The sequence below is a fragment of the Falco biarmicus genome, chromosome 1 (genome assembly GCF_023638135.1).
Source record: "Falco biarmicus isolate bFalBia1 chromosome 1, bFalBia1.pri, whole genome shotgun sequence".
Classification (NCBI taxonomy): domain Eukaryota; kingdom Metazoa; phylum Chordata; class Aves; order Falconiformes; family Falconidae; genus Falco; species Falco biarmicus.
In genome coordinates this window covers 68,919,779-68,944,164 of record NC_079288.1, presented here as the reverse complement: position 1 = coordinate 68,944,164, position 24,386 = coordinate 68,919,779, and the positions used below count along the sequence as shown (strand labels likewise).

General features: G+C 43.9%; 1 protein-coding gene across 6 annotated transcripts in view; it reads right to left on the bottom strand.

Annotated features, from left to right (window-relative positions):
• The window catches only part of LNX1 (ligand of numb-protein X 1), an 83,227-nt gene that overhangs the window by 13,094 nt on the left and 45,747 nt on the right, over positions 1–24,386 (bottom strand). For 3 of the 6 annotated variants that reach the window (XM_056332867.1, XM_056332886.1, XM_056332907.1), the window contains 6 exons: positions 21,968–22,209; positions 20,220–20,375; positions 14,526–14,681; positions 11,097–11,299; positions 7,975–8,346; positions 2,870–3,007 (listed from right to left, as the gene is read on the bottom strand). In XM_056332867.1, the coding sequence (XP_056188842.1) occupies positions 2,870–3,007; positions 7,975–8,346; positions 11,097–11,299; positions 14,526–14,681; positions 20,220–20,375; positions 21,968–22,209 (1,267 nt within the window). The remainder of the gene's footprint in view (positions 1–2,869; positions 3,008–7,974; positions 8,347–11,096; positions 11,300–14,525; positions 14,682–20,219; positions 20,376–21,967; positions 22,210–24,386) is intronic. The other 3 variants (XM_056332876.1, XM_056332896.1, XM_056332918.1) reach the window with 2 other exon arrangements.

The window sequence follows — 24,386 nt, the reverse complement described above, 5'->3', positions numbered from 1 at the left end:
CCAGAACAGCTTGGGCTGTGTTCCCCTGCCTCAACACAGGAAAACCGCCCGGTGAGAGCCTGGGCAGGACCCGTCTGCTGTCACACCATACACCCAGTGTCACTGCCGCTGGAGAAGGACACGGTCACTGCAGACTGTCCTCCTCCTGCCCCAGTGCCTCGCCGGCTGCATGGCTGGTTGCCGCTGGCCCTACAGAGCCGCCTCCTCACACTTCCCAGATGCGGGCAGGCTGTCACGAGGGCAGCGGCTTGGCCAAACGTGGTTCCTGAGCTGCTGCGTGAGCAAGACGGCTGCTGGAAGCTGGAGTTTATTCTTGGTGCTGAGTACAGCCTTCAGAGCAGATCTCAGCCCACATTTACATATGTGCTCTACAGCGAGAGCTGCTTCCTTCGATGAGAACATTCCTGACCTGCTGATATCACCTCTTACAATAAGCTCGGGGGACAAAAACCACCTTAAAATTAACCAGAATTCAAGTCAGTCAGCAATCTCTATATCAATCACACATAAAGCAGTCCCGCTGGTGGCAGGAGACTCATCAAGCCACACACATGTAGAAACTCCTTTGACAAGGGAAGCCCAGCCAGCAAGCAATGCCGTGGTTTTGAGCAGGAGCGTGCTCTGCGTTAGGATGCTGTACAGGCCCTAGGCTTGCAAGCATTACTCCTGCACTAATGTCTGTTTAAAAGCAAGTAACATTTTAAGTTTGCCAAAACCTAGAGTTTAAAGATCTTGAATTGCAAATGATGTTCCGTTAAACCTTCAGCAAAAAGGCATGAGAAATTCAAACCGACACAGTCATACCCTAAAAAAGGGCAAGTAACACTCCAGTAATGATTATATCAGACCAGAAGCCCACAGAGCATGCAGCTCGTTGTGTCCACCGGCTGACTGATCTCCTGACCTATTGCCAGAGCATTTTCTCCCATATAAGCCATCCACTGCACACTCACAAAGCTGAAGGGAGCTAAGAAGAGCTCAGAATTTTCTTTTTTGGGCCGTGATCTTCCCTGGGAAGTGCCCAAATGGTGGCACTGGACAGAAGCCTGTAGCAGCACACCCACTCACGCACTTACATAGCACCCACCTCTTGTAGCAAACTGGAAAGCCCCCTGAAAGCCACAACCTATACAAGAAAAGATTGTTCACTTGTCTTTAAAGGACTGTTGCTAGGTCAACAGCAGCCCTTCAGTCTCACAGCTACCCAAAATAATGTTGGATTTACCACGAATTGCCATCTCACCCCTCTCAGTACAGGAAGAAAAAATTATGATCTAGAGCAGTTTGTGGAAGACAAGTCATGTTCCCAAATAATCCCATGTGGTCTCAGTTAATCAGATCAACACGGTAGAGCTAGCAGGTGCCTGGAGCTTCACGTAAAATCATACAGTAGCAATACAAGCTAGTTGCTGTCCTACACATATCTCCCTGAGGAAATCATTACTTCATTAGACAGTAATGCCTTGCAGATGCATGATTAGTTGGGCACTATTTGCTACTGGGAAGTTACTACTGAGCATTGACTCTGCTTTCTGGTTTAATTCCTGCTGATCCAGTCTCATCTAACAAGGGCTGTGGTTGTGACATCATGGAAAAGGAAAACTAAAAATAGATACATAGACACTAGTATATTTTTACACATAAAAACACTGAATAATGTAGTTTTTTTAAAAAAGTAACACCTGGAAAAAAATGGGTAACTGAAAGCATTTATAAAATGCAGAGCTAGGCTTGTCTCCTGGCTGCCAGCTGTGCACCCGATCTGACAGCTGTTTCAGTCTGAAGGTCCCTTTAAGGACACATCTGGTTGCCCATCAGGCAGGATGGATTTAAACCAGCCCTGCCTGTCCACCTCCCTGATGCGCCCCTGGCATGGGTGGTCTGGTGACCAGCCCACAAGGGTTTGCATAAGTGGTGACACAGACCGATTAATGTAAATTGTCCAAGCACGTGACTTTAAACTTGGTGAAGTAAGTTCAGCTCCTGCAAGAACATACCTCGTTCTGTCTATAGTGCAAAGACTATCACAGAGTATACACCAAAGAGGTATTTTCAGAGCTCTTGCTGCATTGGTTTCTTCTTTAAAACCTCATATATTTGACCGTGAGTGTCTCTCTGACTTAAGCAGAGGTCATACTGCAAGTCTAAATGCACTAAACACACAATGTAACTGGGTACAGAGGAGCAGCTGGAGGGACAGTTTGGCAACCAGAGCCATGTCTGGGTGAGATGGTCGCTCTGTGCTGCCTGGTCCTTGCAGCCCCCATCCCATGCGAATGCCAGATGCTGCCGGAGCAGAACCAACGTGTTTTGGGTCCAAAACCTCACAGAAGGACAGCGTGCTCGCAGCAGCCATGGAGACCCCATCCCCTGCTCCCACAGAACTGCCAGCCAGGTCAGAGCACGAGTATCTTAAGAAACAAGCAACAGAGTAATAATTACCTTAATTTTCAAGCAGCTTATGGGAACCTCTCAGGCCATCTCAGGAAAGGGCTTTTCCTGAAGGCTTTAGTCCAGGTGGAGAAACCTCACATAAGCCTTTTTTTTTTTTTTTTTTTTTTTTATTGTAGCGCATGTCCCTGTGCTGGCTTGCGCCGTCAGCCAGGTCCGTGCCCATGGCCAGGATGCTGTGCACACATCAGCCCACTGCCCCACCACTGCCCTGGGCCTTCTCCTTCCCTCCCCACCCCATATGGAGTCAAGGCAGAAGCACTGTATAAATAACGAGGAACACAGCTTTTCCATTTCTGTTGCAAAACAAGACATGCTTCTTCTGGTGACAGAAACCAGAGATAACACCCCAAGACACTAAAACGCTAGCTACCCTCCCAGCCCCCTGTCCCACAGACTCCAGAAAAAGTCCCCTCACCTTGCCGGGGTTGTTTCTCTCGGAGGGACCAGGCTGGGAGTTGCTGCCGCTGTAACTCCAGCCCGTCTCCTGCAAGATGTCAGGGGTCTGCTGCCTGGTCTGCCGTGACACGATGAAGTGAACCTGCTTCTCACTGGCCTGTGGAAGGAGGGACAGCATGAACCCACTGCCCTGGCACGACAAACCCCTGCACTTCAGCCCCAGACGATTCACAAAATGCAGGTCCCAGTTAAGCATTGGTTTGGATTTCACACTAACAAGGTTGCAATGACATAAAGCAGTAGCATCAGTTCAGATCAATGAAGTCCATAAAAATTTACTGCCAGCTACTTAATACTTCTTTCAAAAATTTGGTGTTAACTCTGAAAAACCTTTCCTACCTGCCCCAAATTTGGCTGGAAGGAGTGATCCACCAGGGTGAGTGCTGATCAGCTCTCACACACACACCTGCCTGCAGACAGGAACTGAAAAAGATGCAATTAACCCTGTAACGAGGGATGTGATCAAGGCTTGGCTGGTGAAAGTGGGGAATAAACAATGTAACTGAGGCCACCTGCATGCAATAAGCATGACAAATGTAAGGCAGCTTAAAGGAAGGGGTGTGAAACCATTTTGAGAAGTAAAATCCCATTGCATCAGGGTACAGAGAAAGTGGGAGGGCACAAGCAAGCACAAAGAGTAATGGAGTTTAGGATGAGAAACTAATCCAAGCTCTCACCCTAGGAACAGGAGCTGCAAAACCAATTAACCCCAAATAAGCTCAAAATGCTGCTGGGCCTTTTTGCACAATGCAGTAGTAATACTTATGTGCCTGAGAGATGCTGCAAAGCTTCTCCTGGGTTATGTCTGCTCATTATTTTAAAGATGCTCTCTGTGTGTGCCTTATATTAGTGTTATTAATTCTGTGTACAGGTGGATTTTTTCTGTCTTATTGAATCATTTGCTTCCCTAGAAGCAAATGGCTTCATTCTTCCCTCAGCGAGGCTTGTATGAATCTGTTCAAGACAGCAGTGATGCAAAGATAGAGCAGAGAGAGAGTGGGGTTTAACTGGGTAAATCATAGATGTCTGCTGTAAGGGCAAACCAACATACTGAACAGCCTCAACACTATAGAAGCATACTCAGAAGATAAAAAAATTAATCCTCTAATCTCTTTCTTTCCAGGCTAAAGACCCTGGTGTTTGTGGCAGGCAGAAGGGCTAGTCTCCAGAGGGACTCCTGCCTGCTTGCTCTAGGTTATTATTGAGTGACTACTCAGTATCTAATGTGGAGCCCCCCGCAAGCACGTCTGGAGGTCTGATGCCCCTGGGGCTGCAGTAGTGATGCTTGTTTGTATTGCAGCCCCAGGGGCATCAGACCTCCAGACCCGCTCGCTGGCTCACTGACATGCCCTGCTTGCTGGGGAGAAACTGCAAGGAAAGCTGGCTTAGAAAAAGCAGCTGGAAACCAAACCCAGATCCAGTTGCGCTATTGAAATCAAATCTCCCACAGACAATTAACAGAAGCCAGAGGAGGCCCCTGGGATTTTTGTTTTTATAGTTTGGTTTGTCTTTTCTGGAGCTGGATTCAATAGTAGTAGCTGAGAGTTAAAAAATGCTTCTGAAAAATGTCATTGTAGTTTAAAAAAAAAAAGGCAACCTACCTCTCCTAAACTGCCACCTTCAAGCCTGAAAGCGCATGTTCAGGCTGTGGTATTTCCAGGGAAGGTGATATCTCGGTAAAAAATGTGCACTTCTTTATTACTTTCCCAGAATCTTGGGGGATGTTTTTTCACCAGCAACTCACACCTCCACAGCTTCATAATATATCATTTGGTACGTACACACATATTTCAGAATAACTTTCTAGGTATTTTTACCAGGTCTGTTTTTATGGAATATTAATTCCTGGACTCTGGACACAGCTGGTACCCAAAATCAGAATGCTGTATCTTGGGAGAAAGGAAACCACGCTGGTCCCTAATTTGCGATACAATTGGGGTGGTACCGAACAGTACAAGACTAAACCTCCTAAGGGCGTACAGCCCCATGGAAATCCAGTTTTCTCTAAAACAAACGACTTCAACTTATGCAGCTCCTGTTTAAAGCTCATCTGCTGCCACATGGTTAGTCTCAAAGTTGGTTATTTAGAGGAGGGTTGTAAATGTGATTAATTCTTGTGGAACGGCTAGCAAAAGTTCAACAAGAGTCTCTCTTGCAATGTCACATTTGTCTCCAGGTCAGTCAAGTTGAGTAATTTCTCAGAAGTCCAGCATCTTTTAAAAAGTTATCCAAACAACAAGACCAGGTTTTGTATTTACGTACTTCCATATAAAAACCCATTAACATTTCTACTGATCAGAATATTAATTACTGCTTCATTCTGATCCTCCCTCCCTCCCTCTTACCACTTGTTTTTCCTACAATTACTTCTCTGTATTTTATGCTGAATCAAGAATTAAAGAAATGAAGTTAGCTTTAAGACCAAATGCAATAATAGCCGAAACAATCCACTAGAATTAAAAATTGTGTTACAGCCAAAGCAAAGAGAGGCAAAGACATGGTGGCAAACTTCTGAGCACCCAGTAGGGAACTGCATCTTAAAAAAAGTCAACAGTGCTCCTCTTGGCAGAAGCTGCCCCATCACTTGCAGGGATGATGGAAAGTGGATACGCTCTGCATCACGACCTGCTTTCTGCTGGCAGCGGTTGTCATGATGGAAAGGGGGTCGTGTGCCCCTTGCAGCTGCTCCGAACTGTGGCAGGGGAAAAAGGGAGAGAGGAGGGAGAACATCTGGGGGCAGTAATGTCTGGCTCAACCCGTGCAGCTTGGCTTGATGTGCTCACACAAGCGCCCACTGATCTGTTACCTTGTTCCTTTTCTTGTCGCTCCCATGGAAAACAGATGTGGAATGTCACGTTATTTAGATTAAAAGTGCCACATCTGACACAAGGCCATGACTAAAGATGACGCGACAAATGGGAAGCAGCAAACTCCAAGTGTTACGATGTGTGCACGTTCCTAATTAGCACTTATGTGTTTCCTTCGTTTCAGTTCTTGTGACTGAGCTTATAAACAGCCAGACACCTAATCTACTGATTAACAACTGCTTCACATATGCTAATGTATGATTGCTAAAGGCTGAAGAATCAGATTCATCTCAATTATTCATTATTTAGAAGTCAAAACTGATCAGATTCCACAGGAATCTGATGCTCTCCCAGCTGTGTTTGCCCTAACAAGACACACCACTTTTTAGTGAATGTTAGTTCTGTTTTTCAAGAAACCGATGGTGTATTTGAAGCTTCCACCACCATTAATTTGAAGAGCTCAATGTACTGTGAGTGACACATGCTGAGGTCTCAACAGGCAGGATACTGTTGAGAAATCAGAGGACACAGTAAAACATCCCTTCGTGTAAGAAGCAAATGCAAAACACTTGTGGCTTCAGTATAATGGTTTTTCTCTGGCGTGACATGGAAACAGGAAAGGCAAATGATAATTGATGAAAAAACATGACAAAAAAGACACAGGTTCCTGGAATTTTGCATTAGACAAATGTGATTCATAGAGCTCACATCAATGCGATGTAATCCTGGCTGTTTGGAAACCTGAGTCTCCCCTTTGATGGGCATGTTGTTTAAATTCCCAGGGACTGGTGTGCATTTCAAGTATTATTATAAATAACATCCACTCTTTGGAAGCCAATAAGAGCTTTAGTTGCATTTTTAAACACTTGTGTGTGAATGGTCTCATTAGTCATTTTTTCCATTTCATCTCTAGGCTGCATGTGTTTTTTGCTTATGAAGCACTGCTGCCTTGTTTTGTAGCCATAAAAAACTGTTCCAAGAATACCAATTTTTTAGAAAGGTTTTCATTCCAGAGTTGTTCCCCTTGGAGAATTTAAATCTCCCCCCGATCCTGTTGCCTTCTGCTCCCAGTTAGTGAGCTACATAAAATAATCCAGAAAGATGCTGGACCAGAATTTCAACAACTGGCATTGTGCAAGGGGATGCCATTTTCTTTACCTATGCTATAAACTTCCCAATAAAAATTGGCTACAGCCAGCTGTGAATTTATGCTAAAGAAGGAATCCTTTCCACAAAATACAGGGATTTTAATGCTTCTTTCAGTGTGACTCATGTGACCCTGATTATACCTGTCGGAAAGGGGAAGTAGCCAGCCTCATTTGACATCTTGCTATTGATGCACATGAAATTCTTCAATAAGTGAACACTCTGCATGCCTCCAAATGAAATGTAAAATTGCACAAGCATAATAACTGCTATAAATATGAGATAAAGCAACAAAAGATTCTTGGCTTTGTTTTTTATGTTGAAGTTTTCTAAAAACATAGGCTGTAAAGAAAGAAAACAAATGGAAATGGTTCTGGAGGGGCAATTAGGCAGAAGCTGGCTGATCTTGTTGCTGAGAAAGGCACAGGGTTCTTTTCTAACAGTTTTGTGGTAAGACTGTTTAGCTGTTGCAGAGGCACTGCTTTAGTTCTCCATGCGAGTCTAAATAGAAATTTATAAAAACTGTAGCTACAGATCCATTTTTTCCAAAGCATCTGTGTTTCCATATGCTAGATTTAGGTAAGAAATATCTACAAGGTATGCAGTACCTTCACACAGTAAAACACACCCATGGGAAACCATCGAGGCTGGGAAGATGATGTTTATCCTGAAACATGCTGTCCATTGCCTTAGGCTGCTCTGGCTTGCTCCAGGGCTGCACCAGGAAGCACTGTGGCTCCTTCTGCACTGGAGGAGTCAGGACCCAGCTGGACCGAGTGCTCCCAGGTTGCAGGCTGGGCGGAGTTTTGGCAGATAGCATCACTCTTTGGTGATGCACAGAGTGTATGGATGTTTACATTGATCTGTACCTTACAAAGCCTGATGGTAGCAGGCATCATTGCAAGAGTCCATACCCACATTCATCCTTGTACCCACAGTGAAACCAGGGAGCTTTTAGAGGTATAAAATCCAGTCTGAGCTCGACACATCTCCTTCACTCCCACAAATACACACACATTAATTTTGGCCTCTGTTTTGCAACGGCTGGTGAAAATACACTACTTGGTTTTTGCAAGGTGTAAACACTGGCGTTAAAGTGGTGGTGACGAACCTGTATCAGCTGGGCTGCACTCTCTGGACTGCCATATCGATGGTCGTGCCCATTGATGGCCAATACCCGGTCATTCTCCTGAAGCTGTCCATCACGGGCAGCCACACCTCCTTCCAGCAAGTTGAAAATAAATACCCCCGGTTCATCGGCCTTGCGGACCAGCTTTATTCCCAGCTGCTCGTCCGGACTGCTTTTGTTTAGCACAACATGGAAACTGTCATCCCTATTGCAGTGAGCATCAAGGGAAAGTCCGCTGTTTCGGCATCGGTACCTCTGCTCTCGGAGCACTGTCAGTCGGAGCACGTGGCAGGGTTGCTTCAGGATTGACAGGGCGTAGTTGTGAGGCACGTTTTTGATGTCCATGCCATTTACCTGCAAGAGAGAAGCAGAAATCAGCAACAGAAAGACCATCGAATCTGAACTGGCACTGGAGAGGGCAGATCTGTTTACACAGATGTCTTCATAAGAAGTGACGTGCGCTATTTCAAACTGTGTCACACAGGAGGCCAAGTTTGTGGTACAAAACAATCTTCCCCCCAAGGAAAGGGCGTGCTGTACAGACACTTTCTGCCTTTTTTTTTCCCCCTTTCTCCCTGATAGTCTCCAGACATACATGTTATTTTTCAGCTTTATTATTGCTTTCCCAAGCTCCAATATACTTTCATATATCTTAGTTTTATTCCACAAGCTTCTGATTTCAAACTGCCTTGCCAGCCTTTGCTTTCACTCCCACCACTTCCCTGCTGTTTCTCTTCTTCATTATCTCCCAGCTGCTCTGGGTACAGTAAAAAAATGTTCCCCACTAATGAACCTCTAATTAAAATGAAGAAAAGAGCCTCCAGTAGAAGTTTAAATGCCCTGGATATTTACTAGCAATTATGCTGATATACCATACCAGAGAATCAAGCTTTTTACATTTCTCAGTGTTTTCCAGGTAAGGTTTAAGATGGTAGTAAAACTGCCTAACTGCCACTTCTTTAATTTGGCTGGGCAAAAGAAAGAGAGCGAAAAAAAGAGCTTCCAGTCAATCCTGTCATGTCCGTGTGTGTAAGAGTGACTAGGCATTACACTTTATCACTGCTAAATGAAAACCAGTTGCAAGGTTGTAATTCATCGCTGGCTGGAAAACCCGAATCAGACAAGTTATTTCCATGTAGTTTTACATTGCACAGGTTGAACCATTTAAATATTAGGAAACATCTCCAAACTGCAACAGAAATGTTCCCCAGCATGGACAAAAGCGTTTGACTGTTTTTGCTGACTGCCCATGTGGGCTTGACAGGGTTGTCCCGCTGTGGTCTGACGGGGGGCCTGCACCCCTGGAGACACAGCTTGACTAACTTTAAGCTGCCAGCTTGGGTACCATGGATGGCATGAGCTGCACCAGCATGGGGCTGAAATTGCTGGGAATCCTCAGTAAACCCCTGGGCAGTCAGCCACGGCCAGGGAGAGCTGAGCTGGGCCTGTCCGTGCTGCAGTCACAGCTTCCCACTGCAGTTTGGATGTGCCCTGAAGGAACAGTTTTGGCTCAGCAGTGCCATTAACCCTGCTGCTTTCTGTTGGCACCAGGACAAAAAGCCTCGCCAAAATGCACGATGGGGTGACAGTCCTCCAGCTGCCGCCTGGAGCCACACTCCAGAGGCATGTTTAAATGGTGCCAGAGCGAAGTATGCCCACATCATGATCCTGAGAAAACCTTTTGACCATGGTCTGTCAGACATGAAGCAGAAGGCACGTCACAACCCTGGCATGCCTCAAGTGTCCTCAGCTATCACCAGGGTCAGAAAAAGCTAGGAAAGCATGGTGGCTTACAGGTGGTGCTCTGAAATTCGAAGATGGTATCCTTAGTAATTACTTACATGGAATATGTAGTAGAAGAAGTCAGTAGGGCTGGGAGAAGTATTTCTCCCTACTAACCGTACCAGCCAGGCATGCCAGAGCGGGCAGCAAGATAAGCATCCAGAGTCCCACCTGGAAGACGACCAGACCTTGCAGTCTACTCCACTCCAGCTCTTGTAGCCCTATCCCAGCTAATGCCACGCTGGTTAGCCTGGGTACCAGCATCAGTCTGCCTAGGGCAGCATGGCCTGCAGTGAAAAAAGCAGCCTGCTCAAATGTTTACCTGTAATTTGGAAAAATCATGCTGAGCTCTTTGCCATCTCTGGCCATGCTGTCACCAATATTTGAACTAGCTCATTTAAGCTGCTTGGGTATACCTGGGTGAGCTGCGTGCATTTGGCTTGCAGTGTGAATACACCTGTGCACTCCAGCTACACACCACCAAAACATCAAAGCAAGGAAAGGAACTAGTATTTTCTGTCATCACTCTTTTCTTCTATGGACTGAGGCATTATTAATATAATTTAGCATCCTTGCAGAGCTCCAGGCCGCTGGGAAAGCTAAGAGTGCCATTCCCATTCAAAAGCCATTGCTGAAGCCACTGCTCACAAGGTACAAGATCTTTAACCATCTGGCCTAATTATTGTTCATCTGTTATACATTTCTATAGAAACCGGAGCAGAAGTAGCAGCCAACAGCTACTGCCCAAATGCGGCTCAAGTTTGCTCTTAGAGATTCCACCTGTGGCTGCTGGTGGAACAACACTCCCAAAATAGAGGGGGCAGTGTCTCACGCTCTGTGGTGCTGAACACGTCATACAGAGGAGCTAGAAGCTGAAATAACGTAACAGATCAGGGCCCCATCACCTATCCTGGGGTAAGTGGGACGTAAGGCAATGGAAACCTCAGTAACTGAGATTTAAGCCCACAGTTCAGTAGAAACGAACTGGGCAAAAAGCCCGGCCTCTGCTTTCAGAAAACAACTTTCGCACCGCTGGATCAGAAATGCCAACAGTCTACTGCGCTACATTGTATTTCAGATCTACCATGTCTGGGTAGAAATTAGAGAAGCCTGGCAGTGAACAGGAAAGATAAACAAAACTGTGAGCCTCAAGAGCTGTTGAAATGAATGAAATCATCACAGCATGCAGGGAAAACGAATGTCTTTCTACACACGTTATTCTACCCACACAAACAAGCAATGTTGCAGATCTCATCTCACGATGAACTTATGTCTTAATCTTTGCTAGGATGCTTTTACCTTGTACCCCCACAGTACCGTACCTTTAGTATCATGTCTCCAGGCAGCAGCCTTCCATCTCTGGCAATTACTCCATCTCGATAAATGTGCTGGATAATAATATGAACCAAAGGAGTCTCACTGCCTCCCACAATCCTAATGGCCAGGTTTTCATGGGGATCAGTACGGTTGATCTTAATGCAGGTAATTTCCCCATCTGGAATCAGGTGATACAATCTGGGAAAACCTGGAAATGCACGTTGTAAGGTATTTATTTGACATCACAGCTTTGTTTTGTTGAAACATGCATTGCACAACTTCAAGTTCCTGCCAGTCATCCCAAATAGGTTTCATGCATGGATGTGATTTGTACCAAGTGGGGAGGAAATCCTTGATGAATGGACTTGAAGGGATCTTTTTTTAATTAATATATTCAAACTTCCTTTTTTCCCTCACAAAACGCAGCCCTAAACCTTTCATGTCATCCAGACAGTTTAAATGTACTTAAAATACAGTTACATGTGCTAATATTTTAAGGGAACAAAATACATCTTTAGTCACCAGAGACCCCTCTGACCCAGGCTATGGTTCCTTGCTGGCCCTAGAGCAGACAGGCACGTACACCTCAGCATACATCCAATCCCTGCTGCGGTGGGCTGCACAGCCTGTCTCACTGGGAGCATCCCAGGCTGCCCTGTTTTCCTTCATTTTTGGTACTGAGCTGAGCACTGGGTGTTTAGCTTGTGAAATCCATGGAAGCAGTTTTCTTACCTTCAGCTAACAGAAAGGTGAGATTTCTCGGGCAACCCAAAGCACACAGTAGTTTCCCTACCAGAGCCCCTCTCCTTTCATCGCTGCTTGAACTCTAGGAAGTAGGAATGACTGGCTCTTACTGTGAGGTGTCTGTATTAAGTGTGATCGAGGTGCCTGGAGGGAAAGATCTCTGCTGGCCTGGCAATCTGGGTGTGGGGAAGAGGGACCAAGAGTGGACAAGGGATCTTTTGTATTTATGATGCACTGGGTAAGAGCATCCTCCTCCAAACCCTAATTTTCAACTGGCACGTTTGCTTTCACAGCATGTCACTAATACTTTCTTTCCTTTTAGGTCAATTCAAAATGTTAATCCACATTGAACTGCGAGCAAAGCTGACGTAAAAGCACCGGTGAGTTTTCTACCACAGGTGTATCAGCCTTCAGTTATTTTGAATCCCCCATAGGTGAGAGAAAGCTTTTTAATTTTTTTGTGTGTGGGTCCAATCCAGCGCTTATACGAAAAACCTGTAAGCTGAAAAATTAAGTGCTAATATTTTTTGAATAACCTATTTTAGAAATGAAAGTACAGTGACTGTTACTGAATAGCGGTAAAGTATTAAATGAAAATTAACAGAGCAGTATCTGAGATAGAATAAATATTTTTACTACAGAATTAGCAGGCAACAAACCAGCAAGGCACCAAAACCTTTTGGGAGAGAGCAAGGGGAAAGTAAGAACAGGAAAAACATATTAAGAAGCGCCATGTTGCATCCCTTACCACTTCTTTGATCATATGTTCTTCAGGGCGGGAAGCTGTCTTCCTCCACGTCTGTAAAAGCACCTACCGGCAGCACAGACTTCGACTTTGTGGTTTTACACAGAGTTGACAAGCAATAAAAGTATCCAGATAACTATACAGCCTTCACCAAGCTAATATCCAAGTTTTCATTTACTTTATACTCTTGTAGCAGAAGTTTCTGTGCTAATACAGGTTTACTTCAGTTTTGCACACAACTTTGCTGTCTCAGTAATGGGAGGTGGTTTATTTTTCCCCATATTCTTCTATTTTCTGAACACTATTTGCCCAATTTGTAAGTTCTTCTCTTCTCTCTAGCCTGAGGGGTGGATTCACTCATCGAAATCCAGGCCTCCAAGTCAAATGCATGATCTGGTGATCTGCTAGCTCCGGCTTCCCCTACAGGACATGGGCACCCAAAGAGAGCAATACCCGCTTCACCCCAAATCACCCCTGGAGGTGCTAAATTCTCTCTGCTGCTATGTAAGAAGAAAGAGGCAATTGACTCTGGCGTCTCAGTGGTGTGCTTGAAGTTGGGCAATACAAGTACTCCTCAAAAATCTCCAAAGGTGTGATCCACGCATCAGTGCACGTTTTGCACTCTCAGTGTGGCTATAAGGATATTTATATGTAAAAATGTAAATGATAACTTGGATCCCCAGATCTTCTCTGCACAGAAAGAGCATAAATAAATATCTCTGTATATTCTGAAGACTACCAAGCAGTCCTATAGAACTACTTCTATATCCCATTGCATGATGATTCACCTCATGTCCTAACAGACTGTGCTTTTTGACTCAAACACTCTTTCTTCCACACCTCATTCCAAAAGCTTTTCTAAAGGAATTACCCTGTTACATTTCTTGACCACGGAGAACTGTGGACTGAACAAGCTATTGACACTTGCGTTATCTCAGTCTGTAATTATCCCACAGCAAAATCAGAGCAAAGTGGCAGTGAACAAGTCTCAACACTTATATAAGACTTACATATAGCTTTATATAAGGCATAAGCTTATATAAGTTTCTTTAAATCTTGATCATTGCCTTAACTGGTTTATTAAGTCTTGTAGTGGCACTTGGCTGACTTTCAATATCACTTCATGCAGATACTTTTAGAAGATTTTTTCATACCTAATTTCCTTCTTGAAGTGTGCAGTCTACAACAAAACAAATCTTCCAGAGACATTTTTCTTGCCAGTCTGCAAGTTTCTAAGGTTTCTTTTTCCACAGTTAGCAGGATGTACTTCTTCACCTCCTGTCTTCATTTGATTTGTGTTCTTTATAGAACATAATTAATAAGTTGCACCATTTTCTCCTCAGATGGGCCAAGCAACCACAATAACCCCATGATCCCTTAATTCCTGCTCTCTCCACCAAAGACTTGCCTCTTATTTTCATCCTAGACATACTCATGGACGTTTGTATTACCAACAACCTAGACTGTCATAAGTGAAAGGCCAATGCCTATTTTGACAAACTAACAGTAAGTTTGACAAACTAAATGTATAAAAGTCACAACTACATATTTTTTTGAATAAGAAAATTCATGATCACTTTTTCTCCAAACGTCTGCATACATTGTGTGGGGTTTGATCAAATCCTACCATGCCTATTTCAAGGTGATGCTGCGTCTGGAAAGCAATGTCTTCAACTTGATTTTTTCTAACGTATACACCATACCCAGAAGAGGTGGACCTTGCTTCAGCACCTGGTTGCGTATAATGAATGGGGCCTCAGCAGCCCAATTTCAGGGACTCCAGCTGGGCTGAGGGCTTGCACCATTCACATGTACACAGCCTGTTGTGAGGCTGGAGCATCAGTTTGCACAGACCCCATTTTCCAGCCCTTACACTCTTAATTAGAACCCTCCATCCTCTTTGACCAGGTTTTCCAGAGCAGGAAAACCCAGGAGTATTGCATACCTTTCTTTACCAATTTATATTTCCAGTCCTTAAATATCGAAGAGCTGCTGAATCTAGAAAGAAGTAAACTTTCTGTCTTGTTTTTGGTGATTCTTGCAGGTTTTCCCACAGAGTGTTGTGTTTTTGTCACCGGGGGTTGTATGGAGCATTCTGAATCTGTCAATATAATAAAATGTCAACTGCATTCAGAAAATTGTGTGTGCTTTTTCCTCAAGCAATATTTTCCTTATATTAGTGTGCATTTTATTGATATTTTCACACATCTCGTTACAGTAACAAATAACATAGGAGAGACCAGCTTTACACAGTAAACTCTACTTGTCTGGTACGATGTAGGACACTGAGCACTCATTAGTGGAGTGGCCATGAGACTGTAATACAAAATTTTAAGTATGCATAAGATTTTATCCCTGCAGTTTATAATACTTAATGGTAGTGCTCCTTCAGTGCTCAGGTTTTGGCTGACTCCTGTGTGCACCACGCTCCTTCTGACAGTGTGCCATCAGGATAACTTCTGCCTTCATTCCCAGTATCCAGCGCGACAAAGCACTGTATAGTGTTTGCTATGACTCTTGAGTCCAGATTAATCAAAGTCACTGTAAACAAAATTTGTGTCTCAGGTCGCAAGTCCTTATTTAGATCAGAAGGTCTGATTGATGAGAGGTGCCAGCCCACCCCCACAAATAAGACTACCTGCAGGGACACACACTCATGCTTCCCGGCACCTGGTCATCAGGATTTAAATGAAGTTTGTGTAATCTATTCTTGGAAAATTCTTGTGTCTGCGAATTTCACATGTACTTGTGCTAGTGTGGGACTTCATTCTGCAACTCCTCCTTCCCCTTGGCTTTCATTTAGCATTTCATTCTGCCAGCGGTTTGCCATCATTTTGATTTAATGCCTTCCATCAATTCTCCAGGGATGCTGGTCCAATGCAGGGGGCAGGTACAAGGCAATGGCAGCTCTAATGTCTCTTCTTGCTTCTGGACATTCCTCTCACCAAAGGAGTCCCAAAAGAGCTAAAATGAAACTGTTGTAGAGTTGATTGTGTCTCAAGAGTTGTGGCTACCTCATCTACAACAAGCAAAGTTTATCAGTCTGCAGTGGAGGAAATGCTATAGAGCCAATTTCTTCTGGAAGCTGCCTGGCTTACCATCCTAGAGCAGAGTGCTTTGAACCAGTTCTGTGAGATTTCCAACAGCTATTTGGGGAAATAAGAATGGCAACTGAATCAAATCTGGGGAAAACGGACAGCGTGGGGATTCCTGTGGGGTGCCACCTTCCCAAGACAGAGGTTGGGCTGTGCTGTCTTGTCCAGGGCTGGATGAGCCACTTTCTTTTTGGCACATAGAGAACCTTAATGCTGTCAAATGGTTGATACCTAGAGCCATCTGTGTTTCACTTACCTTCTTTTCTTTATGTACCTTTCCCAAACATTTATAATGTGTTATAATGTATATATAATGAAGTATTCATAATATCAATCTATCTATTGTAAATATAAATATAAATATAAATATAAACATAAACATAAATATAAACATAAACATAAATAAATAAATAAATATATATGAAAAAAACAGCAGGGCTCAGACTGAGCAGCAGGAGTGAGATACACCCATAAAACAGGAGAGTCTGTTCTGTGATCCTGCCAGTGCCTGCCAGGGCTGCCTTGCTTTTGACTGCTGCAAAGCAATAACAGATGGTAGAACTGCACCCACCATGAGACTAAGAAGAATAAGTTTGACTTTGAACAACATTTGACATCCTCAAGCAATCATAAATTCAATTAATTTTACAATAGCTTGACTGCAAAATGGAACTGATGAGTGTTTTTGAAAACAAAGAGCACAGCTCCCTTTTGCTGGAAAACTGTAGAGAGGTTTTTGCAATTGCATTCCCAAATTCTTTCCTCCTAAAGCATTAGCTGGTTTACAACTTGTATTTGTAGGTCAGTTTGAGTAAAGAGTATGTATATCCATAGTCCTTTTTAGAGGTGAAGTTAAAGAGTGTGATGCCAAACTAAGAGCACAGTGACACAAATAAGCGTAGCAAAGCTGGAGCAGTCTTTGCTTGGAGATATTTTATCATTTAAGTAGATTGTCAAGGTCATTTACACTAGTAGATCCAGTCAGAAGGTATTACATCTTAAAAGCATCAGTGTCCGAAGGACGTCCCTGTCACCTTCCCTCACATCTCAGAATGAAACCATCTCTTAAATTTTCCTAACTTCAAACCTTGAAAGTTATTTGTAGCTATAAGTGCTATTAATGCGATTACTCACAGGTAGGTATCACAAGCCTGTGTGCTGCACTACAGAGAAATAGTTCTCTGCACGGGTTATTTACATATAACCAAATTAGTAAAAAGCAGAAATTCTTAATGTTTCCTTCCCCAAAACACCTTCTCATCTGTGTTTGCACTTTTCATTAACTTTTAACTTTTTCTTCAGTTTGGACATTGAACAATTCTCTGCTGAAAATGTCACCCAAACATTTAAACAGAGCAACAAAGGAAGCCTGAATCATTTAAATCCAAAATGAGTGCCTATAACATTGTTTAAACAAATCAAACTACAGGTTGCAAATGCAAATCATGAAGTAATCTTCAGAGTGCAGGACTGCTACCAGATCCAGGTGTAAGATAGCATTAGACTGTAACTATTTCTCTGATGTAATTATCACAGAAAGACATTTGCTGTTATACATCATATTTTTCAGTGTCCCTGGGTAGCAAAGGAGTTTTCCAAAACTAGCACTGCATTCAAAATTAAGCAGAATCATGGTTATTTAAATATTTTTTCTCCTGCGTGAGGAATGATTATTTTGTCTTGCATCCTCACAGCTGTATTGCAACTGACCATTGGCCCAACAAATGTATCAGCTTCAGATTAAAGGCACCTACACTCTCTGCAGTGGGCAAATACTTAATTCGACATCAGTGCTGCTGATTCTAAGGGCTAATACATAGGTATGCGCTATGGTTTTCGTTCTGAGAGCTCCTTTGACCAAAATACAGGCAAGACACAGGTTAAACAGAGACATCTGAACTAAAATGAGGGAATTCTGATAACTGGGGACAGATGGACTATAATATGTTGAGCTTTGCCAGGTGATCTGACAGCTCCTTTATCAGCAAGAGGTTATCAGCAAGAAGGGGTTATTTCACTCTGTGCCCGCTGTGAGGCTGGCATGGTCTTAGCTTCACCCTGCTCATGCACTAAGCCTGATGAGGAAAGGAGCCACCACAGAGGTGGTGAAATGCTGCCCAGTTTCTTGGAGCAATGAGGCATGGCAGAGGTGTGCTCTCAGACGTGAACCTATGAAACTTGGGGCAAGGCAGCTGCAGTCGTCACACCAGGTGTGGAGACCTCCGAGGCCAGGAACCACCACCCACAGGAGCATGTCCATTCCCAGGAGAGCAGAGTGGCAATGGGGAGGCAGGCACATGGGGCTGCCTTTTTCCAGTGGGTTTGGGCTGGACCTTTAGTGAGCACAGGGCAGAGCGTACTGCAGCTATCCCTAAAGACTGACCAGCAAATAAAACCAGGAGTCCAGCTGCAGACTGCTCAGAACAGCTGAGGATTTAAAAAATATCTAAGAGAAGAAAACATACAGAACTGAAGAAGAAAACAAGCCTCCAGCTGGCAGGATGATGATAACTGCCACAGAATAAAGTATATTCATTTCCTCCAACAACAAGAAGAAACAGAGAGAGCCTTTGAGATGCCATTACAGAAAGCACCTATTGCAAAGGACTGAGTAGAGGTCTTTACTAAAGTTGCATTTGTATTGCATTTTTTTAAAGACCAAATTCGAGAACTGTGTAATCAAAATGCATTCTTTGCAAATGTAATTAACACGGTAATTTAGGTACCCAGCTTCTGTGATCTCATATGTAAGACTAACTGCTCATTAAGTAATTACACGCCTACCTGGTTTTTCCAGTGCAGTAGAATATATTTGGAACTTTACAGGCATGCTTGGTGCAGAGGAATGAAACCACAAGCAGAGTCAAGGAGAGAATGACAATCTTAAAACTGCCAATGGGGCCCTGGAGTGATTGCCACTTCAGGGCCCCATCATATGTCCCTTAAAAAGGAGACAAAAGCACTTTTAATTCTGCTGGAAAATGTAAAGGTCATCACCATGTTCACACCTTCTTCTGTTAACATCTGGACTGCACTGGGTTACTGGGTAGGTATTGTTGGCATCCACATCATCCACACACTCTGGACATGAAACCAAGCTTTCAGTGGAACAATTTCTAATATAAACTACAAGGCTAGGTAGAAAGCAGTCATAAAAACATCTATGCTCCATCCTGAAGACATGCCTTTCGAAAAGTATGAACTTGAAACATTCAGAATTTCACTCCAGCTGAAGAAGGGCAAGCTTTTGCTTACAATGGATTGCACAGTTGCTAGGGAATGGGAAACATATCTGCTCAGAGAGCTGTAGACAACTTATTTGCAAAATTTTACTTGGGGAAAAATAATAAAATATTTGGGACAATAAAGTTATTAATGATGTTTCCAGGCCAAGGGCAGGTTCACATCATTTTCATGGAAAGGTTCACAATTTTGAATTATCAAGGGTTTTTTTGGCTACATCAGCAAGTGTGTGGACTAAGAGAGTAAGTACCAAGAACACAGTAATGTAGTGAAACTCTCCTGAAGGAATGAGTAAATAAAGCAGAAGAAATACTGAATGCTGTTCTCTGATTCACCACTTCAAGAACAATGATGTCTAAACACAGCATTTGGCAGCCTTTTGTCCTTATTTTGTGTGGGTTTCAATGACGACTTGAAATTCAGAGCAAAGAAGTTGGATATTTTGTCATCTTAAAGCCCTTATCCCGGACATTTGATCTGGGAAGAGACATGAGGTGCTGAGGCATCAAGCAAAGGAATGATAAGCTCAGTGAAGACCTTGATTAAGACAGTAATTCCAACTCTATCATCACTTCCTCTTGATTCATGAGTGCTAATGTTCACTTCATAATTATGGTCCAAGACAATTAGTAACATTTGCTGATTGCTTTGAGAATGCCAAATATTGTTACTGCCTGCCAGACCCCTCATCCCTGACGTACGTCAGACAAAATTGCCTCTCCCTGCTGTTTAAGAGCAGAGCATTCCTACCTCATCACCTGCCCAGCTGAGGTAATACAAGTCTGTCACCAAGGATCCCACAGAAATGGTGGAATAACCACAGTGCTTTGCACTTTTGTACCATCCTCCCACTGGGAATTTCCAGTGCTTCATAAATATTAGCCAAACCTCATTAATCTCATATAATATATGATCATTGTGATCCGTTTGCTTTAGGACAGACGCATGCTGATGAGGACTTGAACAAAATGATAGAGCAAATCAATGACAGCGCCAGTAATCGATCCCAGATGCCCAGATCCCACATCCCGTGTGCTAGATACAGGGCTGGCTGTAGCATACAGGCTGTTACCAGAACAGCCTTACGTGAGGTCCCATACACCCCAGCAATGTTCTTGTCTGACAGTCACTAATGACTTCTTAAAGAAAAAAATAAAGAAAGATTGAGTTTTCTGGTTTTTGTTGTTTTGTTGTTTTTTTGGTTTTTTTTTTAATCATGCACAGCCCACTACATGAAAAGCATGTCAGTCATGGACATCTACCCCATTTTAAGTGGTAACACAAAGAGAGCAAAGCATTACCTTCCTCTCCAGCAGCAGAGTTTCCAACAGTCTCCCTTTCCCGGACAGCCTGGTTGGAAACAGCGCTTCCACTTTTTGTCCTTCGAAGAACACTGAATGCCTTGTTTATTTTTTTAAAAGATCTGCTTCTTATAGTGGAACGTTCAAAGTGTCGAGCTGCAACAGCAGGAAAAAAAATATCAATACAGTTCAGCAGTTCTGGGCTAGAACCACACCATATCTGCAGCTGTCAGCATACAACAGGGCATAACACCAACAGCAAGGCTGCCTGCACTTCACTTTTGCACCTGACTCCAGCTGATGCTCCAAGGTTGCACCCACCTGAATCTGTGTACAATTATCCTGCCTCTGTCCCACACCCTGGAATTGCCACCTTCCCTGTCTGTTTTTCCAGTCACACACAGAAATCTCCTGTGAGTGTGGTAGCCTGGGGGAGAATAATCCTCAGTCAAGGCAGAATCAGCAGCAGTCCTGTGAAAAATCCACATAAAAGGAAGAAGCACTGCCCTTCCCAAGCTATGTAAGTTTGGGGAAAAAAAAAAAAAAGGCTGGAAGTTGTTGTTAAAAACTTTTCTTGAACACCCCACTACACACACACACACTACTGCCTCAAAACCCTGCAAAGCTTCCAAAGCCGCCAACACTACACAACAATGTCATGTCAAAAATTCAAAGATTATGAGGTGGGAGGGACTAACTAAGTCATATCTTCTAACCTGGGCAATAAAAAAAAACCAACCACTTGTCACTCTCTTTCCGTCCTGCTAGAAGATATCTTTGTGGCTGTTGCTGTTCTGTCTCTTTGAGCTCTTCATGCTAGCCAAATTCTGTAATCTAATAATACAACATTCTCTCAAACCAGACTGTGGCCTCTAAACTCAATAAAACCAGCAGGATTTAATTTCATCCTGGTGTTGTCTTCTTGCCCCCTCCCTTTCCTCACCTCTCTAGCCCAATGTACGCGAGAGGACAGCACTGCTCATTTCTAGTCTTTCTTCAGCCCTTCATCCGTTCTCCCAACATGCAGCTGGTGTAACACAAGGTGGGCTATTCATTTTGGCTTCAGAGTACTCAAATACAAGCTCTGAACTCACCGTTAATGCTTCCGAGTCTGCCTTTGGCCAGGCCATGTTTTTCAAATATGACATTCATCAGAGCCGGGTGCAGTGTCACAGGGTGAAGGATCAAGGCAAAGTTTCCTGGTGCAACTTGTCCCTGACTCTGGTTATTTCAGCAAGGCCAGCTCCTCTGAGCTGCACCTCCCTGGGAGGCTGGCAAAACACCCCCATGCTCCAAAGGCACTTCTTAAGGTTTATTTTCCTGCAGGTACTTGGCAACTGCCAAACACAATTCCCAACAGGCTTCTGAGTAGGTGCCCATGGCATGGTCTATGGGGGTTACTCGGGCCACCATGTTCTGGTGGAACTAAACACAGCTACACCATCTCCCTGGCACATCACATATGCCATTTGCTCTTCCAGCTGAGCTGACTTGCCTAAATACTTTCTTAAGACCTGGGGTTTGCATGTGTGCAGCTAGTCCGTCTTCAGCTTGGTGCTGCCCCCGGCCAAGCAAATTTGTTTTCACCTCAAATCTATTGGGTCACTAAGTGGCAATTTGATAAGCCATGTAAAATTAAAGATTTTGCTCTCCCTTTTTTTTTTTTAAAGCCTCCAACAAAAATTTTTTCACAGAAAAAGGAATGCTGAAAGAGGCCATCATCTGAAACCATCACTTTTAGTCCTTACTTCTGTTTCGATTGCTGCGATGCAGGTCCCCGGGGCTGCTGCCTGCCTGGCTGTCCTCTGAGGTGGGGCTGAAAGCTGGGTTGACCAGCCCCGGCTCATCTGTCATTAAGGCGATGGCCGCAGCTGCCGAGAGCTCGGGGCCCAGGGCAGCTACTGCTAAGCTGGAGCCATGGTCCGGAGAACAGTCTTGGGAACGCCTCTTCCGTTCCTTGGTAAGGCCATAGTGGGATGCTCCTTTACATCTAAGGAGAAGGGAGGCAAAGGGAGACATGATAACAAGTTGTATTTATGGAAATTATCCAGTGCCAAGGAATCACTTGGAGTACAAACTATGACAATCATGACGGCCGATGAAAAACGGATGCTTAACAAGAGGGAAAAATGCCAGTTCTGTCATGTTGCAGGATCAAAAAGAAGGAAAACTGTCCTTCAAAGCACCTGAGGTACCACCTTACATGGAAAGAGTACTGTTGGTGAAGAAAAGGTAGACCTGTGTGTAGTGTCACTTGGTAAACAGCTACTCAGGATGCCAGAGTGCAGGAGCAGCAGGTGGCCAGTTAAGCCAGAGGCTGCTGGCTGTAGTTTCTTCCTTGTGTCTGGTCAATGAAGGAGAGCAGGGTGAGGCCTGACAGCTCCCTCAGGTCTGCTGGTGGAATAAAAGGCGCCTCACACAGCCCTGCACCCTGAAAAATCTCCCTGGCCACCAAGGTGGTCACACCGGGTGCAGGTGCCGTGCCATGCAGGGGGCAGGGGCTGCCCGCAGGTCGAGGCCAAAGCATCCCATGATGGGAGGGCTGCAGCTGGGGGACACGTCCCTGGGTCTGTGGGAATCATGTCCCCACATGGTGCCTGTACAGAACATTTACTGCTTGAACTGCACCTAAGGAATTGTTTTCAAATTCAGCCATGGAGATGAAGATTCCAGCTCTGCTATTCTAGCTCAGTTAAGACACTAAAATAAAGGGGTTGTTGCCTTGATGGAGGAAGAGGTACATGAAGTAGGGGTGGTGGTGGTGGTGGTGGTGGTGTTCCTGCTGGCCCCGCAGCCCTGTCAGAGCCAAGGAGGGAGTGCAGGGCTCCCACTGAACGAGTGAGTGCAGGTCCTCAGACCAAGGTCCTTGGGCCAGCCTGGGACTTCGCCAGTTTGGGGAGCTCAAGGCTGGCTCTAAAATACTTCCAGAGGAAAACCCAAATCCTAAATCCTTACTCTACCTCACATTGACGTAGTGTTTCTGGTGGAGACATGCATGTTCCCAGAAGAGCTGAAGATATACAGCATTTTAAGAGGCAATTTACAAGTCTGCTTTGAAACAACTTATTTGTGGTCCCAACTATCTGCTCTAGATTCATCCTAGAGAGCAGGACCACACATGGCATTCATTTCTTATGGCTTGTTAAAGAAAGTCACTTGAATGAAATTAAAGGTCGCTGTGCTCTTCATGAGTCAGTATTTAATTAAAGCTATAAAATAACTGAAAAGACAGAGTGGCCCAAGGACACAGCACCTGTGACTTTTCTCCAGCACCACTTCTGCTCAGTGCCCACCCACCAGAACCTCATTCACTGCATTAAAAAAAAATAATCTGCCTTTTAATCATCATCTAACGAGCTTGCCCTACTTTCAATTGCTATTATGTCTTTCTTCATAGCAAAGGCTAACTGATGACTTTTATGAAAGTGCCCTATAGGACAAACTCACAGAAACAGCTTGCAGAAACCCTTAGGGATAGAAAGCTCTTCCTAATATATGGCATGCACAAAAGGCAATGCATAATACATACAGTACACAATGCTAGTGGGTTAAGTGTCAGAAAAAGAAGTAGCGCTCTGAACAGGGGCCTTGGAAGAGAAACAATTTATGGAAGCAGGACAGAAAGATGAGAGGAGAAAGAGGCTTTGTATCAGCTTTGGAGCAGCAGTTTAATCTCTCTTATGGCATTGGCTTTTTATGAGAGACAATTGAATTAAAAACTTTTTTAGCATTATATTATGAATTACCATCATTTACCTCATACTGCTTCTGACATTTTTTGTCTTAAAGAGAGAAAAAACCTTACCCAAACTGTATCATATTAATGCAACTATGTAAGGGCTTTGCATATGCTTTACGGTTTTGATGGGAATGGTTGTGGCAAAAGTTATTTCTGAAACCTTTCACAAGCAAAGCGAGGCATCTCAAAAGAAAATACTCTTATGGAAGGGAAGGTTGGTCAACTATTTCAAGATGCCAACAAAAAGCTATTTCGGGCACCTATTCCAAGACAAGGCTGCAACAATAATCATGTAAAACAGAAAGGAAGTGCTTTCCTGCCTCCAGTGCAGCAACGTTTTCTTATTCCTTCCTGAAAAAGAGGTATGACTTCCTCACCTCCCCAGCATCCCACACTGTGGAAGGATGCTCTCCTTTATATTTCACAGG